Source organism: Halichoerus grypus, chromosome 2 (assembly GCF_964656455.1).
Source record: "Halichoerus grypus chromosome 2, mHalGry1.hap1.1, whole genome shotgun sequence".
NCBI lineage: Eukaryota > Metazoa > Chordata > Mammalia > Carnivora > Phocidae > Halichoerus > Halichoerus grypus.
In genome coordinates, this window is record NC_135713.1 from 206,127,192 (window position 1) to 206,146,243 (window position 19,052).

At 51.0% G+C, this 19,052-nt stretch overlaps 1 protein-coding gene across 1 annotated transcript in view; it reads right to left on the reverse strand.

Moving 5' to 3' along the window:
- Positions 1–15,034, reverse strand: part of CYTH1 (cytohesin 1) — a 77,966-nt gene extending 62,932 nt beyond the window's left edge. Inside the window, exon 1 of the mRNA XM_036069594.2 lies at positions 14,901–15,034. Coding sequence (XP_035925487.1) covers positions 14,901–14,922 — 22 coding nt within the window. The 5' untranslated portion in view covers positions 14,923–15,034. The remainder of the gene's footprint in view (positions 1–14,900) is intronic.
- Between the last annotated feature and the right edge of the window lie 4,018 nt (positions 15,035–19,052).

Below are 19,052 nucleotides of genomic sequence, written 5' to 3' on the forward strand. Positions count from 1 at the left end.
AGGGTAGTGCATACACACATGCTGTGTTTGGCAGAGGCCGGCCACCATGGGGCCTGCGCAGCCCTGCACGTCTCGCTGTCACATTTGGTTGGTCAAGGAGACCACACAGCACAACTCGCTGGCTCCCGGGGGCGGGGGTCCAGCTTGCCTGCTGCTTGCTACAAAAGGTGCTTGGTCCTTGGCTCCTCAAGTGCAGACTGCCCCAATTCCAGTGTGGCCATCATCAGGGCCCTCACGTCCCCCCATGGGACCTGGGTCGGGGAGGCGGCACTCCCGGGGCTGTCCTGCTGTGTGCTGTGTTCCGTGCCATCAACTGTCTCGCTACCTTGCTTCCGGCCCCTGTGAAGCTGCAGCAAGCCAGCCAGCCTGCCTGTCCTCCCCTCTGGAGTCTTGCTGTCCGCTGTGAGCATGGGCCCTGCCCTGACAGATGCCACTAAAAAATGGTCCATATACATATTTTAATGGCAGAGAAAAATACGTTTTCTTTTTTCTTTTCTTTTTCTTTTTTTTTTTAGGAAGCTACAAAACATTCTATGTAACAACTGGAACTCATTTTTAGGTTTATTTTTTAATCCTATATTTCCCCAAAAGGACTTAGGTGGGTCGACATGCGGGAATATGCACAGAATAAAAAAACTGCAAGCAAATGACACCAAAATGTACACAGTAACAGGTCTGTGGGACTTCATTACACTCTTCCCTCTACTTTTTGTACATTGTTGAATTTCTCCATTAATAATAATTTTTCAAAGTCTGCCCAAGTGGAGAAGGAAGAAGGACACATACAATTACAGCTAATGTAGCAGGCCGCCTAAAGCGGCTGAGTTTCAGACTAACCCCCAAGAGCCCCGAGGAGAGAGAAAGCTGCGGGAAGACCCTTCTGGCAAGGTGACTGGGCCTCAGTTCTCCCGCAGCCTCCTGGGCCTGGCAAGCCAGTCCCGAGGGGGACAGGGGAAGGACCCTTTTAGGCCACATCCCCTGCCGGACAGACTGGAGTTCTTCGATGGCATCAGTCCAGGGGCTGCCTAGCAACAGAGCGACACAAAGGGAAGGTGTCTCTGAAAGGAACAGAACTAAAACCACACAGACACTTGGGGAACCTGAGGTGGGGAGGCAGCTAAACTTGGTAACTGTAACAAAGGAGTAAACAAACCCAAGCTTGGTCTGTGTTTCTTTGGATTTTCTTCTTCTTCTTTGATCTGCTGAGCCTCTTAAAAACCTCTGCTTGAAAGCTCAAAACCCTCTAAGGGGAATTCTAAATGGCCTAAAGCAAAACCACATCCATTAGAGGGTTACAGTTGGAGATGCAGTGAACACTCAGCCAGCACTCCCTACGATCCTGGACACACAACTCCTCACATCGTCATTTCACACAACCAACGTGGGAAATGACAAGCTCCACCTCTGGCGCACCAGCCCAAGCCAGGGCCCGGCCACATGGCCCCGGGGGGGGGGGGGGGCAGTGTGAAGTTCCTGAGGAAGGGGCTCTTCTACACCTGAGCGCCTCAAATTCGGGAACTTTGAAAATGTGTGTGTGTGTGTGTGTATTCATTCATTTGTTCCCGGATCCTACCCTGGAGGATCCCAATTCAGTAGGTATAGCTAGAGTAGGGCCCCAGGAAAAACTGATTTTTTTTTTAAGATTTTATTTATTTTTGACAGAGAGAGAGAGAGAGAGCACAAGCAGGGGCAGCGGCAGGCAGAGGCAGAGGGAGAAGCAGGCTTCCCGCCCAGCAGGGAGCCCGATGCGGGGCTCGATCCCAGGACCCTGAGATCATGACCTGAGCCGAAGGCAGATGCTCAACCATCTGACATCCAGGTGCCCCAAAAAACTGATTTCTTAAAAAAAAACTCACCCGGGATGATTCTGCAGATTAGCCAGGTATGGGAACCACCATGCTAATCCCAATTTACTAGATTACAAACTTCAGATAGCTTAAACAAACCACTTCTGTATGTTTATCTTCCTAGGACACTTGACTACTCCCAACTATAAAAGGTCTCCAGCTGGGGGCGCCTGGCTGGCTCAGTCGGAGGAGCGTGCAACTCTTGATCTCAGGGTCATGAGTTCGAGCCCCACATTGGGTTGGGTATAGAGATTACTTAAAAAAATAAACAAAACTTAAAAAAAGAAAAGGTGTCCATCTGGAACATGGTTATTTTTACAAGTTTGGATGTCTAAAAGCCAAAAATTCAGGAAATATTTAATCCATTTTTTTAGACCACTGATGTTTCAACCCTGGTCTCTTATCCAAATAGTTAGGATTTTACAGTTTAACAAAGAATGCAGTCACATTGTACTAGTTTAAATGCTTTCTCCTAAGACAAACAAAAATCCCACTATCCCACGACTGTAAGACTTTTAAACAGAACTAAAAAGTAATTCTACACACAAAGCACCACGTGCCTACCTTTCAAAAGTTATACACATACCAAATAAGTCTGATGACATCACTTCTTAAAATCAAACCCATCCCAATACAAGCATTATTGGGCCATCATCATTTTCCTGACTGTCAAGGAGACCAGAGGCTATCCTACTTTTCTCGGCACCTTCCATGCTCACCTGTGAAACTCAGGTAGCCGCACTCACCCATTCTCCCTCCCCTGCTGCCCTGTCCATGGTCCACAGTTCTGTTCTGGGGTCGGGGTTTGCCTTGAATCCTTATAAAGGTGACTGAGGTTATCTCTGCACATACAAATGTGAACTGATAAAATACATATTTAATAAACAGGATATGTAACAAGCAACCTGTTTTTTCACTCAGCATCACATGGCCATTTTTTTTTTACTATTTTATTTATTTATTTTGACACGGAGAGAGAGACAGCGAGAAAGACACAGCGAGAGAGGGAACACAAGCAGGGGGAGTGGGAGAGGGAGAAGGAGGCTTCCCACTGAGCAGGGAGCCAATGCGGGGCTCGATCCCAGGACCCCGGGACCATGACCCTAGCTGAAGGCAGACATTCAACGACTGAGCCACCAGGTGCCCCAACACATGGCCATTTTTTAAAGAGGAGCCTGATATTCTGTAACACAAACATATGACAGCGTGCTGAAGCATGTCCTTCCTGATGGGACAGTTAGCACTTCCCAGGTTCTGACTCCCAGAGCCACACTGTGGCTCACGTCTATGCTCACATGTCAAACCGTCCTGAGAGTCCCATTTACTCCCAGTGCCACCAAGTCTCACGGGGACTGTTTCCTTCAGTCCCGCTGCTCCAGGCTGAAATCAGGTGAGGTGACCTTGGGGATAATACAGAGAAGGAAAATCGTGCAAACGTCCTAGGGCCTATAAAAACCCCTTTAAAAATCAAAACTGACTTCTAATTATGTACTTTTCTCCAGCAATTGAGTTTTTAATATAAAGATATGTTATTTTTATAATTTTTTAAAGTAGAAGTTTAAATTCCTCTTAGTAGAGTGCTATAAATACATTTATGTGTTTAAGAAAATGGGAGCTTAAGAAAGAACAGTAATATTTAGCCAAAAATTCGGTTTTGTATCCCTGAAATCTATTGGGGGTGGAAATTAAACCAAATGAGCCCTTACCATGAGTCTGTGGAAGAGAAATAGCACCTAGCCTGCTTCCTCCACACAAGGAGATGTCCATCGTGTGACTCGAGGAAAAGGCAGAGGTCTGGGAAAATAATTCCCAAATCATGTCATGCCAACATCTCCATCTAGAACAGTGAACTCCTTTTTCCTATCGAGCACCATTGTTCAGGGATGCTTCCATTACCTGAAACCAGGAAAATTTCTCCTCACTCTCAAAGAAAGTACAGAAACATTCCTAAGAACTGGGAGCAATAACACAGCCTCCCGACTGAAGACGTTCTTTGTTCTGGTAATCTGATGACAAACAGGGCTGCTGAGGAGCAGAAACAGGATGGACGGGTCAAAGTTTGCTGCTGCTTTGCGCACACTCTCCTCTACCTTTGAATTAGGAATGCTCTCTAGAGCCAGAAATGCTTACCACGACGAGACAGTCTGTACCAGTCCCGTAATCCTTACTGTCCGCATGGAAGGATGAAACTGCCCAGGGACAAGAGCACTAGGGTGGATGTGGGTGGCAGAACAATGGCCCCAAAGATGTCCACATCCTAATCCCTGGAACGAGTGGATCTGCTCAATTACGTGGCAAAGAGGAACTGATGCAGATGGAACGAAAGTGGTTAATCAGCTGCCCCGGAGGTGGGGAGATTTCCTGGGTCATCTGGCGGGTCCCATGGAATCACCAGTGTCTCATATGGAGGAGGAGGAGGCAGGAGACTCAGTGTCAGAGTGATGAGACATGAGACAGGGTTTAGCGGTAATTGCCGGCTTTGAAGATGGGAGGAAGGGGTCAGGAGCCACGGGACGCAGGCAGCCTCCAGAAGGTGAAAAGGGCAAGGAAAGAATCTCTCCAGGAGGCTCCAGAGGGATCCAGCCCTGCTGACACCTTGGTTTAGCCTAGTGAGACCATTCCAGACTTGTGACCCCTGGAACAACAACATAATAAATTTGTATTGTTTAAAGCCAATAAATTTGTGATCATTTGAACAGTAGCCACAGGAAGAGAATACAGTGCAGCTACTCCTTCCGTCTCTCTTTGGTACTGAGGGCGTATGTTAAGTCAGAGCCGCTTCCTACCATTTCCTTTCCTGATTTGTTAATCATAAAAAAAAAATCAACAACCTATGTCTCATCCTTATCAGACATTTGTCAAACACCTTAACACTTCCCAGAAGAAAGTGAGCTCACACCACAAATCACCTCACTGTGGAATATATCAGCCCCTCTTTTTTTTTTTTTTAAGATTTTATTTATTTATTTGACAGAGAGAGACACAGCGAGAGAGGGAACACAAGCAGGGGGAGTAGGAGAGGGAGAAGCAGACTTCCTGCCGAGCAGGGAGCCCGATGCGGGGCCCAACCCCAGGACCCCGGGATCATGACCTGAGCTGAAGGCAGCTGCTTAACGACAGAGCCACCCAGGTGCCCCTATATCAGCCCCTCTTAAAGAATTTCTCTGCCACACGCATCTTTCAAGAAGAAAATAATCCTATTTTTCGTCTAAATGTTCCTTTTTTAAGATTTGTACTGACTCTCTGAATGCACAGAGAGCAGCAACTTAGTAGTGAGGAGCTTCCCACGCTGGTCACCGCCAGGACCAGTGGTGGCAGGAACCGAGCCCCCAGATGAAGCCCAGAACAACCCAAGAACGAAATGGGACACCTTACGTGTGCGGTAAAAGGGCTACATTCGAGTTGCAACTGCAACTCACAGGCAGACATGAGCAACGTCCATGGCCACCATGTTCCTGTCAAACACAGACGGGGAGAGGGAGGACGGCCTGAGCGGTTCCTTCCACAAACTCCTACGAAGAGCCTACAAAGTACCGGGCCCGGTGCCCCTCCAAAGCTGGAGGAGACCAGGCACGCGCAGTAAACATGACTGGTAGCAGGTGACAAGCCACGGGGGGTGAGCCTGGGGAGGGGCGTGCAGGAGGTCTAATGAGCTGGGCAACCTGGGCAGGTCTCCCCCGGGGGAATGGGAACTGGGGCCAAAGCCCGTGGGCAAGGGCATTAACCATGAGGACGTCAGGGCAGAAGGTGTCCCGAGCCCAGGGAACAGCCAGAGAAAGGCCCCAGTGGGGGACAGAGTGGGGTGCCTCCCAGCGAGTGGCTGAGCAGGAAGCCTGGAGATCTGTGAGGGGTCGGACCTCGGGGGGGGGAGGGGGGCTCTCTGAGGTCAGCAGACGCAGAGGAGCCCCCCTGTGCACACCACGGACACAGCTGGAGGGTGTGTTTTCTAGAGTTAGACCACAAAGCCTAGGGTGGAATCCCTATTTCTGTTGGGTTATTATAAATCCAGGAAATAATCTTCCAATTATAATCCTAAGAATCTTTTCAGAATTTCATTTCCTCCATGCTTTGTCTGGACACAGAGGGAAATCACTAAGGTCTTTATCAAGTTACTGAACAGAGTGAAGGAGGCCCCCCTTGCACATCAGGACAAGTCATGGAGAGAAGGGAGAATGGCCTGGGGAGGAAGCATGCCTGACAAGGCCACCACAACCCCTGGAGGCCGGACTCCCAGGAGACCGCCCAGGACACCATGGAGCTGTGCGCCAATCCATCACTGTCGCGTACGGCCCTGCCACAAGAGTGAGGGGCCCCAGGTGGAAGCTAGGAGGCGCGCCCCAGGCCCCCTGGTATCCTGAACCACAGTCCCCCTGCAGGAGCTTCCACAGCCGGCCCGCAAGAGCCACTGCACGAAACCTGGTTTCAGAACTCCTCCAAACACCGCAATAAATCGGCGTCCTCACTGCACGAAGCTTAGGAATCTAGGCCTCCAAGTCTGTTTCTGAAGCTGCAGAGCTGAAGTCCTGAATCAGAATCCTCGGTGACCCCACCAGGGACTGTCATCCTGATGAGGCCCGGTGCAAAAACGAGCCTCTCCTCTGACCCCAGACAAGGCTGCAAGGTCAGTGCTGGGCAGGAAGACGCTGGAAGATACTCTGTCATTCCCTGGAAGAAACACTACTCGTCCGCAGTGCCCTCCCATGTCACTGCTGAATTTCGTTTTCCAATAGCCTGTTGTTACGTGTCACCATAAAGGGTGAAAAGGCGAGCAGTGGCAGGACAAGGCCCCTGCGAGTGGCTGAGGTCTGCAAGGGGCAGGATTACCAACCTTAACCTTTACCTGCTTACCCAGATTTCTCAAGAGGTTCCGGTTGCCCAACCGCCATGTGAGCTCTGCTCCAGGGGATCCTCGGAGGTCAGGCTGGGACACTCCCGTTGGCACCATACCAAGCCCGGTCCACCAGAAGCCCTGGGAGGAACACTGGCCTCCAAGCCAACACTACCCAACAGATGAAGGAGGAAGAACGGTCTCTCCTGTGCAATCCTACAAACTCCTCAGATTTCCACCCTAAAACTAACAAGGGGCTCTTTCCATCCAAATCTGCTTCATAACCCCTAACATGGGTTTTAACCACAACACTACCCAAACTCTACCAGGACACAGAACTCTGCACCCCCCAATTCCAGGAGAAAAGACAGAAAGTTTAGAAAGCTTCTGAAAAGCATATAAGGTACAGAAAAGGAGAAAAGGGATCTGAAACAACGGGCAGTAAGGAGCAGGTGGTGCAGCAGCAGCGACTTGGCGTCTGCGAATATGGTTTCCAGTGGCGGGCCAGCCCTGAGCGAGGGCGCCCCGCACACCCAGCGCCCCCCGACACCGTTCCTCACCTGTGCACAGACGGGGCTGCCGTGAGGGCAGAGCAAGCTGCCGACCACTGCTGTGCTCTGGAACGCTCTCATCACATCTGACCCCAGAGTCAGGTGTGTTCCCCCAAAGCAGCTCTCACCCAAAAACAAAGCGAAAACTGGATCGCCCCAGGTGCCCACGGCATTTGCCCACATCTCGTCAGAGCACCTGTCACATACTCTTGCAATTTTTCAACATGTCAACTCCCCTACACTATGAGCTTCCTGAAAGCAGGCCTGTATCTTAAAATTCAAGCAAACACCCTGACACCAAGAAGATAATGAAAACGAGGTTGAGCAGGCAGATGGATGGGTCGCTGGAAAACAGTTCAGACGGCAAAGAAGAGAATGGAATCAGCTGTTCCTTCAAGCCTGGATAACCGGGGTGATAGGTAATGGTAATAAAAGTTTAAAAAAAAAAAAAAGAAAGAGGGTGCCTGGGTGGCTCAGTTGGTTAAGCGACTGCCTTCGGCTCAGGTCATGATCCTGGAGTCACTGGATCGAGTCCCGCATCGGGCTCCCTGCTCGGCAGGGGGTCTGCTTCTCCCTCTGACCCTAACCCCTCTCATGCTCTCTCTCATTCTCTCTCTCTCAAATAAATAAATAAAATCTTTAAAAAAAAAAGAAAAGAAAGAAAGAAAGAAAGAAAAGGGAAGTCTTGGGGGAGGACTGGAACGGAGAGGCAGGAGAACACCTTCAGATGGGCAGAATTTGAGATGGCGACAGAAGGTCAAGGGGAACATCCAGGCAGTTGAAAATGCAAAACTACAGCTAGAACTCCAAACATCCTCTTCACTTCCGTCAGCAGGACTGCCAGAAGCCGTGTGTGGAGCAGCGCAGAGCTTCAAGGACCTTAGGCTAATAGGTGCCCACACTCACGTGGTCGGGCAGCTGCCGGCTGTAACAGCCCCAGACAGAACGAACATGAGCCTGGTCCTGCTGGAGCTTCACAGCGCGCCGGCATGAGTACCGTAATTCAATACTGGCTCGGAAGAGTTTTCAAAATGTTTATTAAAAAGAGTCTGCAGGGGCGCCTGGGTGGCTCTGTCGGTGGAGCATGTGACTCTTGATCTTGGGGTTGTGAGTCTGAGCCCCACGCTGGGCATAGCACTCACTTAAAAAAAATTATAACAAGAGTCTATAAAGACGTACAGTAACCCCGAATTAAAGCAAGTCTCCCCATTCCACATTACCTTCTAGCTGCTGCCCTCTCTGCCCACCAACAGTCCATTCATCTGAAAGAGTAATATGTACGCCTGCCTGCAAGGCCTCCTTTTCGGACATGGCTCTGCCCAGCCCTTTAATGGGGGGCAAGACACCATGCCCAGGACAGCACCCTTGGCCCTCTTCTTGGTCAGCATAAGATCTCCTCACTTCCCTGGGCTCCACTCCCACTCATGTGCTGCTAATAAGTTCTTGGGTTCTAGCGACAAATCCAACTGTCTAAATGGACCTCTCTCAAGGGATGGTCTCTAACCTCCCCCCCGCCCCGAGCTCCACTCACTGTGTCCAAAACTAAGCACCTGCATTTAACTGGAGACCCTCCCCAAGCAGTCACCTGAGACAGCAACGTGGCATCATCTGGAACCCTGCTGATCTCCCACAATGCTATGTCTCTCCCAAACCCTGGTAACCAATCCCATGCTTTTAGGTCCTTGACGTGTCTTGTAGTTACTGCCCCCTTTGGCCCACTCCTACTGCCTCCATCAGGCCCTCCTCCCCCAGCCCACCAGGATGGTTGCAACGGCTCCCTGAGGGTCTCCCCACGGCCCATGGGAACCACAGCAGACAGTGGGATCTTTCTAAAACGCAAAATAACCATCATGAAATACCCCAGTTCAACCCCCTAGGCTCCTCGTGGCAGAGACCAGTCCTTGGTGACACAGAGAAGCCCTCCATGACTCTGTCCTCCTCCCTAGAGCCTGTCTCTGGCCTCCTAGTCTCCAGGCACAGAGAACCATTCAGCTCCCCAGGGGCCAGGTCCCCTTCCCTGCTGGCCCCGGCTCGCTCCCTCTGCTTGAAATGTACTGCTCCACCATATTCACCTAGTTAGCTCCACTGGCTTCCAAACTCCAGTTCTAGCAACTGTCCTCTGTCCAATCCGGCTCCGCCCCAACTCCAGGCAGGACTATTCCCCCTGCTTACCTAGGGTTTTCACATACACACCTGCCACATCCACTCTGACCCTCTCCCTCACAGCCTGCCGCCACCCTGTCCTCTAGGCTCAAAGCATCCCTGACAACAGGGGCCGCGTGGTGCAGAGTGGCGGCGGACGCCTGTTGACCCCACAGACACCCCGCCTGCCGACACCAAGCCCACAGCAGCGCTACTGAAGATGAACGGGTTTTTAATAACATCACACCAATTCCATCATCCACACCCAACGGTAATAATTACAATGTGGACTGTAACAATGCCAGAGAAAGGCACTCTTCTGAAAGAGAAACCTTGAAGACTCAAAAAAGAAAAAAAAAAGTGAAAAACAGGAAAAGACTCAGATAAGGAAGGTCATGTCCTGACCCTTGTTACGGGAGCCAGGCGGCACAGAAAGCACCGCATAACCACCTCACCGTCACAAAAACAGAGACACATTGTCACACCGTCCTGGATAACGAAGAGTAACAAAAATCCCCTACACAGCCTTCAACCCATCTTACGTTTTTTTAGTCAATGCAAAGAGAGAGGCAAAACAACATTACCAGCAGTTTCAGAGGATGTGGGATTCACTTCTTGAACGTTTCTAAATAATTTTCCACCTCCTCCATGCCTCTATTATTGCAACTGAAACTAAGCAACAATAATTAGAGAGACAATCAAGAAGCAGTGTGGCAACAAAGCCAACGGACAGGTTCAGGCAAAGTACTCTTCTTCAGGAGCCCACTGTCCAAGCCTTTCATGTGGGAGGGTGAGCAGGAAAGGAGCGGACAGGCCTTTGGGGGGGGTGGGGGGTGGACTCCAAGATGAAGCTCCAACCTACGCCTCACTGTCCAGAGAGACACACACACACACACACACACACACACGCCTCCTCCCCGGCCGAGTGACCTACATGTGTGCTCTCAACCTTGAAACCAGAAGGCACTCTCCTTCCAGTTCTTTCTATAGAACTACCTGATCTTGAATGCATGAAACACATAAGAAATCATCTATTTGGCAAGACTTTTTGATTGGTATGTGGGACATTTAGAAAGGAGCAGGCATGAGCCTTAAGATCCCATACACTGACCCATTTATCAGTATAACCCAGACCAGCAAGAGCTACCTAACTCACAATTTCTCCTCTAAAGGAAACACTTGTATTTGGCCAGAAGTCAATATATGGGTTGAGAGATCATCAATCTTTAATCGAAAAATTAAAGAGACATAAACAGGTGACTACTACAATTGGTCAAAATCTCACTCCAACCCCAATCAGACTGAATATGTATTTTCCCCATGCTGAAAATATCAGAGTGAGAAAAACAGTCACTTGATTTGTTCGAGGCCATAAAAAAAAGAGTTAATCTCAGTCAAGTAAATAAAGAAACCAACATCCCACATGAACAGGCAGGTTCATAATACACAAATACGCAAAAGAAATTTTTTTCAACCTAGCTGGTGATCAATAGATTTAATGAGGTGCCATTTTGTAACCATTAGGTTGGTTTAAAAAAAAAAAAAGCTTTCAAATGCAAATCCTCACCAGTGGCATAGCCACAGTGATACTCAAGTGTGTCACCCCATACACGGCTAGGAACAGGGTAAATTGGTACAGCCCTTTTGGAAAGCAAATTGGCACCATGCATCAAGAATTCTAAAAATGTTTATCCCCTCTGCCATGTTAATATCACCCCTGGAACTCTACCTTAAAGACCACAAAATGTATAATTATGGTAACCTTATGTTCCAGATTTTCTAAGAAAACCCTGACTTCATAATTGTATTCTTTTCCATAAAAACAAATCACTAAGTGTACAACTAAATTCAAGAACAATGAAAGACACCAATATCACTGAAGAACAAGGAAAATTGGTTTGGCATCCGGTCAAACATGTACAGAAGAGTGTTCTTGTTTCTGTTTGGGATGGAAAGCTGAAGACAAAAACTCACTCACTGAATATTAACTTTTGCCACATGGAACCTGGTTCAGTCTATTATTCCCTCAACAGCTGCTGAGCTGCTTCTATTGGGTACCAGGCCCCATGCTTGTTCTGGAAGCACAAAGATGAAACGGCCCATCTCCCCCACACGCAGTGGGCTCCCACTCACCATCCCACAGCAGCAACCGTGCCCGCCGCCGCCCAAGCCTCATTTCATCTTCGGATGGTGGAAGTCGTGCCCTGGCTAAGATAACATCTCCATGCCTTCACCGAGAAGCATACTTCTTACAGGGCCAATTCTCCCTCGTGTCCAGACTAGGGATAAGTCTGAAGCTCATAAAGAGCGAGAGGAGTGGAAGCTGTGTTTGAGAAGTAAAGGCCATAAGTGGCACTGTAGGTTCAGAGACCTTAAGAACCTACGCTCAGAAATTTGATGATCTTGTCAGAGTTGTGATGCAGAATCATCACCACTAACACTCCCAATGTCACTACCGATGGCCCTGCCCATCTCTACCTCACAGCCTGTCTGTCCTGAGAGAGGTGGACGACACATGCGCACCCTCTGGAGCAGCAATTCCTGGGGTCAGAACCTTTTGAGAAGCGAGCTAAGGAACCTCCCAATACGCACATTCACAAAAGCTTCCCCGTACAACTTCAGAAGGGCTCCAGAGACCCATGACGAGGCAGTCTACAGGTTAAAAGTATCTGCTCAAGTTCAGAAGTCACCAAGGGGAGTGGTCACGGAGTCTTTTCTTGGGCAAGGTACCCTATGAAGGCAAAAATACCTCTTCCTTCTGCAAAAAGAACTGGGAAGTCCAGGAAGAATGGTGACCTAAGAAGATTATATGAGTCTTTAAAAAAAAAAAAAAGTCCCGATTATTTCATAGCGTTTAGAAAGACACTGGGGGGACAAAGATCCACCAGCCACCCAGCCACAAGCAATAGGAACATCTCTCTTCAAATGTCTATTTAGCTTCTAGAAAATCACTAATTCCACATTTTTCAAAGATAATTAAGCTTGAAAAGGACTTGTGTCGCAGTCCAGTGTGTCACACCACACAGGTGGTGCGAAGCATGCTGTACCTTTCTAGGGGATTAAGAACCTCTGATTTAACAATTTGGTATTACAGGGAGTGTCTACAGGAGGAAGGGCTTCCGAATTCAATGGTGCAGTCACCGGATCAACGGAACACCAAAGAGTCTGCGGTCAAGAAAGGCTGTTGTGATGGTTTTTGAAATTCTCTGTAATGGAATAGGAAAACTCTAAAACTCATCCTCTTTCTTTAGCATATTATAAATGAGCTCTGTTCCAAAAGTTTTTTAGGCCAAAATGGCAGCTAGGAAATCATAATCATCTCCCCAAAGACACAGGGTTCAGAACAGTGGTAGTGTCCTAGGCTACCCACGGCAGAACAGAGGTTCTAGCTTCTGAGGGAGCGTCTGGGCAGGCATTCCATGTGCTGGAGTCCGTAGCACACAGCTGCTTCTGAAATGTGTTATATGAATAGCTGTCTTATCCCTCGAGGTAGATTCACTGTAAAACCTAATGGACAACTCTAGAGACCAAGGGAAACCCTAAAGAACTGAGAAACTTATTCTTCATATGACCATCTTAAGCTATTAGGTACTTTTTGTGTGGTGAACGCTATGAGTAGGGAACCTTTTTTAATTCAACCTTCTTAGTTCCTCCAAAATACAAAGAAGATGACCTTTTTAGCTGTATAAGGGGGAAGAATAAACTTCTTTCTCATGTTTACGTGTGGTCAGCAGAATATCTGCCCCCAAAGATGTCCATGACCTAATCTCCAGAACTCTACGTTACCCTATGTGGCCAAAGCGGGATTACCCTGCAGAGCTAAGGTTGTTTCGCTGGATCATCCTGGTGGGTCCAATGTAATCACAAGGGTCCTAATAAGAAGAAGCAGAGGTCAGAGAGAAAGAGAAGGGGGATCCTGCTGGCTTTGAAGATGGAAGGTGGCCCAGCCACAGAATTAACATGGCCTCTAGAAGGTGAAAAAGGCAAGGAAATGGATACTCCCCTAAAACCCCCAAAAGTAACACAGCCCTGCAAACACCTTAAGCCCAGTTAGACCACATTTGGACTCCTGACCTCCAAAACTCTACGATCATAAATTTATATGCTGTTTTGAGCCACCGAGTTTGTGCTAATCTGTTACAGCTGCCTTAGGACACGAATGCACCCGCTTCTATTTACCCCTTCCAAGTACAAATTCATGTCATGCCTGTTGGCAAAGCAGTCACTGTATTAAAAGCAACCAGACCAAGAGCTTCCTGCCTCGCCTGGTGGGTACAAACACTAGCAGAGAGCAAGAAGAAAGTGTGGCAGGACCCTGGGGTCGACAGATTAAATGGCAAGAGGAGATAGACCAAAGAGCAGGCAAAGCTGGATGAGGCTTCTCCTGGGCAGAAAGAGAGGTAGGGAGGGGATGAAAACCCTCTGGGACCAGCCCGGAGGTGTTTTATTTTGTTGTTGTTGGTTTTTTTTCAATTACAAAAGGAAAGCACATGGGCTTTTACTTGGCAGGTAACTAGGGAACAGCTGAGGGTGGCCATCCCTAAGGCGCTCTGCACTTCAGGCTGCCAGTGGGTCTTGAGGGCAGCTGCACACTCCCCGGTGCGCGGCTCAGGGTCAAGTTGCAGGTCACAAAGCCACCTCTTCCCCGTCCACAGCTCCACAATGACTTACTTGTGCATGAAAAGAAGAAATAAGACCTGCCTCAGTGAATACGCCAGGAACGGGTCCACGAAGCCACACGAGCACGTTAAACTCTGCTGTAGCCTAGACTGCTACCAACCCACAGAAGTTCACCCCTTGTTCGAGCTGCCATTCTCAAATTCCTCATGAATACAATGTTAATAAATTAACTAAAAGCATTTCAAAATAACCTTTGGCGAGCCCTGCAGTTTTGAGCGCTTGGAGGGAGGAATGTCCTGGCTGACGGGCACCAGTTTTGGGGATAAGGTTAGCAGGAAGCGGGGTTCGGGAACTGTCAAGTGGGACGCTGTGCGAGGTGATGAGCACCCGCGGGAACGCAAACTTGGGTGTCCCCGACGCGCGGCCGGGCGGTGGCGGGGGGGGGGACCGGAACCGCTCGCCGGGGAGACGGCGGCCGGCAGCGGGGCCCGCGCCCGCCCGACGGCGCCCGGGTCCCCCCAGCTCAGCCGCCGCCCCGCCGCCGGGGAAGCCCGTGCGCTTCGGGGTGGCCCGCCGTGCGTGCTCCTCGCTCACAAACAAAGACGCGGACCCGGCACACAACTTGCAGACCCCACCGAGGCCCGAAACTAGGGGGCCGCGGACGGAGCCGCAGGGCGCTCTGGCGGCACCGCGCGACCCCCGGCCCCCGCCCCGTCCGGCCCCCGGTCCGCGGCCCCCGTCCCCGCCGCCCCCGGCCCCGGCCCCCGGCCCTAGCCGGCCGCCCTGGTTTCGCGTCCCGCACCGCCGGCCCCGCGAAGCGCCAGCCGCCCGAGCCGCCTCAGGCGCCCGGGCGGACACGGCAGGAAGCGCGGGAGGGGGCGCCCGCACCGCCCCGCCGCGGGCCGTACTGACCGTAGCTGTCGTCCTCCTCCATGGTGCCGGCGCCGGGCTGTGCGCCGGGTCCCGCCGCTCGCCCCTCGCGTCCCGCCGCCTCTGGCCCCGCGCGTCTCCGCCCGGCTCGGAGCCCCGCCCCCGGCCCGCGCCGCCGCTGCCGCCGCCGGCCCCTCGCCACCCGCGGGGCGCCCCGCCCGCCGCCCGCGCGCGCCCCGGCACGCGGCCGCCGCCCGCACGCGCCTGCGCACGCGCGCCCGCCTGGGCCCCGCCCCCTGGACCGGAGGCCCCGCCCGCCGCCCACGCGCGCGCACCTCCCGGCACGCCGCCAAGCCCAGGCCCGCGCCTGCGCCCGCGCGCCCGCGTGGGACCCGCCCCCGAGGACCGAGGCCCCGCCCACTGCCCACGCGCGCGCACCTCCGGGCACGCCGCCAACTCCAGGACCGCGCCTGCGCACGTGCGCCCGCCCGGGCCCCGCCCCCCGGCCCCGAGGCCCCGCCCCGCCCGCCTCCGCGGGCCCCGCCCGTTTCGGGTTTCGCAAGGGCGGCGCGGCGGGCCAACCGGCGGGAGGCCGCCCACAGGCGCAAGGTCGCGTCTGGCCACTGAAGGGCAGGGTGGTCCTCGCTGACGTCAGCCTCGAAGGTCATGTCGGCCCCAGCTCGCCAGGGAGGGCCCTGTCCTTGGCCAGAGGCCGCAGAGCATTTGAATTCATTTACTTCTGTGATCTAAACCTCAGCCCCATGAGTGTCCTGACTTCACTGCTTTTATACATCCCTTTATGAGTCCCCTGAATTTTCTTGGATCAAGTTTCAAAGGGAGGCACCTCATCTCCCAGCATTTCAGGATTTTCGTGACCCTGATTCATCATCTCTGAATCCACACGTTTCTAGACTGTTCTCTGCATGTTTTATTTGCCTGCGCTAGGCTTACCGGTCCCCCTGCCACTGGTAAGGTGAGCTGCCCTTTCCCGAGCTAGGGCAGCAGCTCTGCACCTGGAGGTTGGAGACCTCTGCTATCCAGGTGCTGTACTCCTTAACAGGTACCTGCTTGCATCAGCCAGTGAGGGGACACAAGGACGACGAACTGGAAAGACCCTTGCAGGACAGCCTGTCCTGAGAGCTCTCAGACAAAGAAGCTGAAGCCTAAGGAGGTCCAGGGGCCGGGGCACACATAGAGCTGAGCCAGGACCGGGCAGTGCACGCTCTCTCCGGGACTTCTCCCAATGTTACCATGCTAAACTCCACCCACTGAACCACGTTCCTACCTGGCCTTTTAAAGTAATTGCTCAAAAGACAGCAAAAAAAAAAAAAATACAAGGGATCAAGTGAGGCACTAAGAAATCTGGAGGCTGTTTTCTCTGTGACAAAAAGGAAAATCCCAGTGATGCAAGATGAGAGCCCCAGAACCCACAAGCTCCCTTCCAATGACTAATGACTCCCCACCCATACACGAGCACCACCTCAGGAACTCCGTGGAGATCCACAGACTCTGCAGCTTGAGATCAGTCACAAAAGGGAGGTGAAGGTGAAGGACTCTTCCTGTGGGCTTTTCTGTCCCCAGTCCAGCGCTGTGTTGGCTGACTTCCCTGCTGGAAGCGTTCCTTCCTGAGTGTTCCAGTTTGTCCACAATGATAGCTCACAACTTTTATGGACAGTTTTAGCGTCTTTTAATCCCCAGTGCACTACCTTATACTTGTCCACTTTAAAACACTCACCAATAGATACAAATGCTGTGTAGATGTGTTGCTTTGTGTAAAACAATTTTTCTGGAAGGATACACAAAAAAACTTAATGGGGATAAACTGGGAGAAAGGGAGGTTGAGACCTACTTTTCATTCTGTATTTACTTTGTCATGGTCTTTCTGTGCTGTCTGGTTGTTTTAAAACATGTGAACGTATTTTTGTTGTTGTTGATTTAGAAAAAGAAAGAAAAATGCTACTTTTCTAGCCACTCCAGATGCACAAGCTCTTTCCTGCTTTGGTGCTCGCCATAAAAATTACAAGAGCCTTCGGGCTCCTGGGGGGCTCAGTTAGTTAAGCGGCTGCCTTCGGCTCAGGTCATGATCCCGGGGTCCTGGGATTGAGCCCCGCATCGAGCTCCCTGCTCGGCGGAGAGCCTCCTTCTCCCTCTCCCTCTGCCTGCTGCTCCCCCTGCTTGTGCTCTCTCTCTCTGTCAAATAAATAAGCAAAATCTTTAAAAAAAATTACAAGAGCCTCAGTTGAAAGGGACTTCAGGATCATTCATCTCACAGCCTGGTCCAAGTCCCTCCCAGTGAGCAGACCCCGAGACACCGACCACAACGGGCTGTACCCAGGGCTGCTAGAGGAGAGCTCAGCCCACGCCTTGGCAAAGTCCCTAAAAGCTGACAGGACCTCTTGGAGTATCTCCACCAGGCGGAGGTGTGACCCCTCCCTGCAGCCTGTTTCATTACTGGCCGACCCTTAAAGTATGCCCCTCAGGACTTCTCAATTGTTCTAGGCAACAAAGAAAAGTAATTTCCTCTTGAAAAATGAATCAATGAGGAAACTCTGTGCTTTTATTTCAGATTTGCTTCTGATTAGTCTTGTGACCTGGGCGAAGAGCTCAACCCTCCGGACCTTTTCCTGCCCACAAAGGCAGCCTCTGCCCGTAAAATCCAGGCTTCCGCCCAGAACTGATCTCTGAAGTGCTAGATCTGTCCTGGTCTTCCGCTCAACTTCTACACAGCTAACGGGAATTTCTGTTGGACAAGATGGATTTCAACATATCAGCCTCAAGAACCCTAATCTTTACATCCTGTTGGGGGTACGGCTCTGGCCCACTCTTCTAAGAAAATTGCTCATTCACAAACATCCCTCTTAATTTCACAAACTGACCAACCCAGCCTTCGGTGTCTCCCTAAAATCTAAGAAGATGGTCTCTATTTCCTTAGGCACACCCCCCATGTGCTTCTTTCAAATAATTCCAGAAATGAGACGCTTCTCTTGTATAGATTGCTATCTTTCTCCTCAAAGGATGATTCTGGTGGATTTATGAGCTTAATCTCCACTGATTTCACCAGATGGTCTAGTTTCACAGGGGACATTACAGCAGGGGGTCATATTTTGGCCCCAGCGTGTTCATATCCTGTGTGTGTGTGTGTGTGTGTGTTGCGTGCATGCGTGTGTGTGTGTGTGTGTGTGTGTGTGTGTGTGTGTTCAGTGATCCGGCTGCACTTCATTTGTGTTGGCCTGGACTTCAATGCTTTCAGAGTCGACTGGCTTTGACCGGGTGATCTCCTTTCACCCTAGTGGAGCGCTGAGACTCTCCCTGCCATCTGCCCCCTCCCGGTTGTTCCCCTACCACGATCTAGGCCAGAGTCACCAGGAGATTCAAGGCATTCTCCAGCTGGCTTTCTTCCCCTAACAGGTGTCCCTTGCCACCTGAACTCTTGCTCAGTGACCAAAGCTCAGGAAGAAAAGCCATTCGGATGACAGGTTGATTCTCACTATCAACACCAAAACTGTTATCTGAACTCCCAAACCTAACACCTTAGGGTAGTGAGGGGTACTGCTGTGAATGCTAATCACTGCGATTAGCATAGTACTTGACTGTTGACAAGTTCCTTTACCGTACCTGGTTCAATTACAGGTCCCGACTCCCAATGCCTGAGAAACCAGTCCTTGTTAGATGAAGATAGAATACAATTTTTGAAAAATCAGGGTCTATCACATGTAACAAGGATAGTGTTATTTTTGGTTGTGGGTGAACGTAGGCAAGGATGTAACAGGTACTTCTGACTTGGGAGTCATGGTCAGAGACACTCCATTAGATGACATTCGTGACTCAGAGGGATCGCTTAGATGTCATCCCTACACCACAGATTTGGAAACTGAGGCTCACAGAGGTTGCAGTGCAGGGTGGGAGCCACCGGGTCCGGCTTCGATGGCTACCTGTGTCTTCAGCCCCTGGAGAGGAGAGAGCTGGAGGCAGGGAGAGCCGGGAGCAACGGGCCCCCATGGACGATCCGGGACTCCCTCCAGTCTGCCGGTTCTAACCCAGCCCTCTCCCCACGTCGCTGTTTCTCCCGAAAACCTTGGATATATGCCGTTTCCCTGTGGTCTGTCATCCTCAGCCGTTGGTCCACTAACAACTTTTTTAAAATTGGTGCTTCTCTCCCACCATCCCTGCCTTAACACAATAATCTCAAAAATT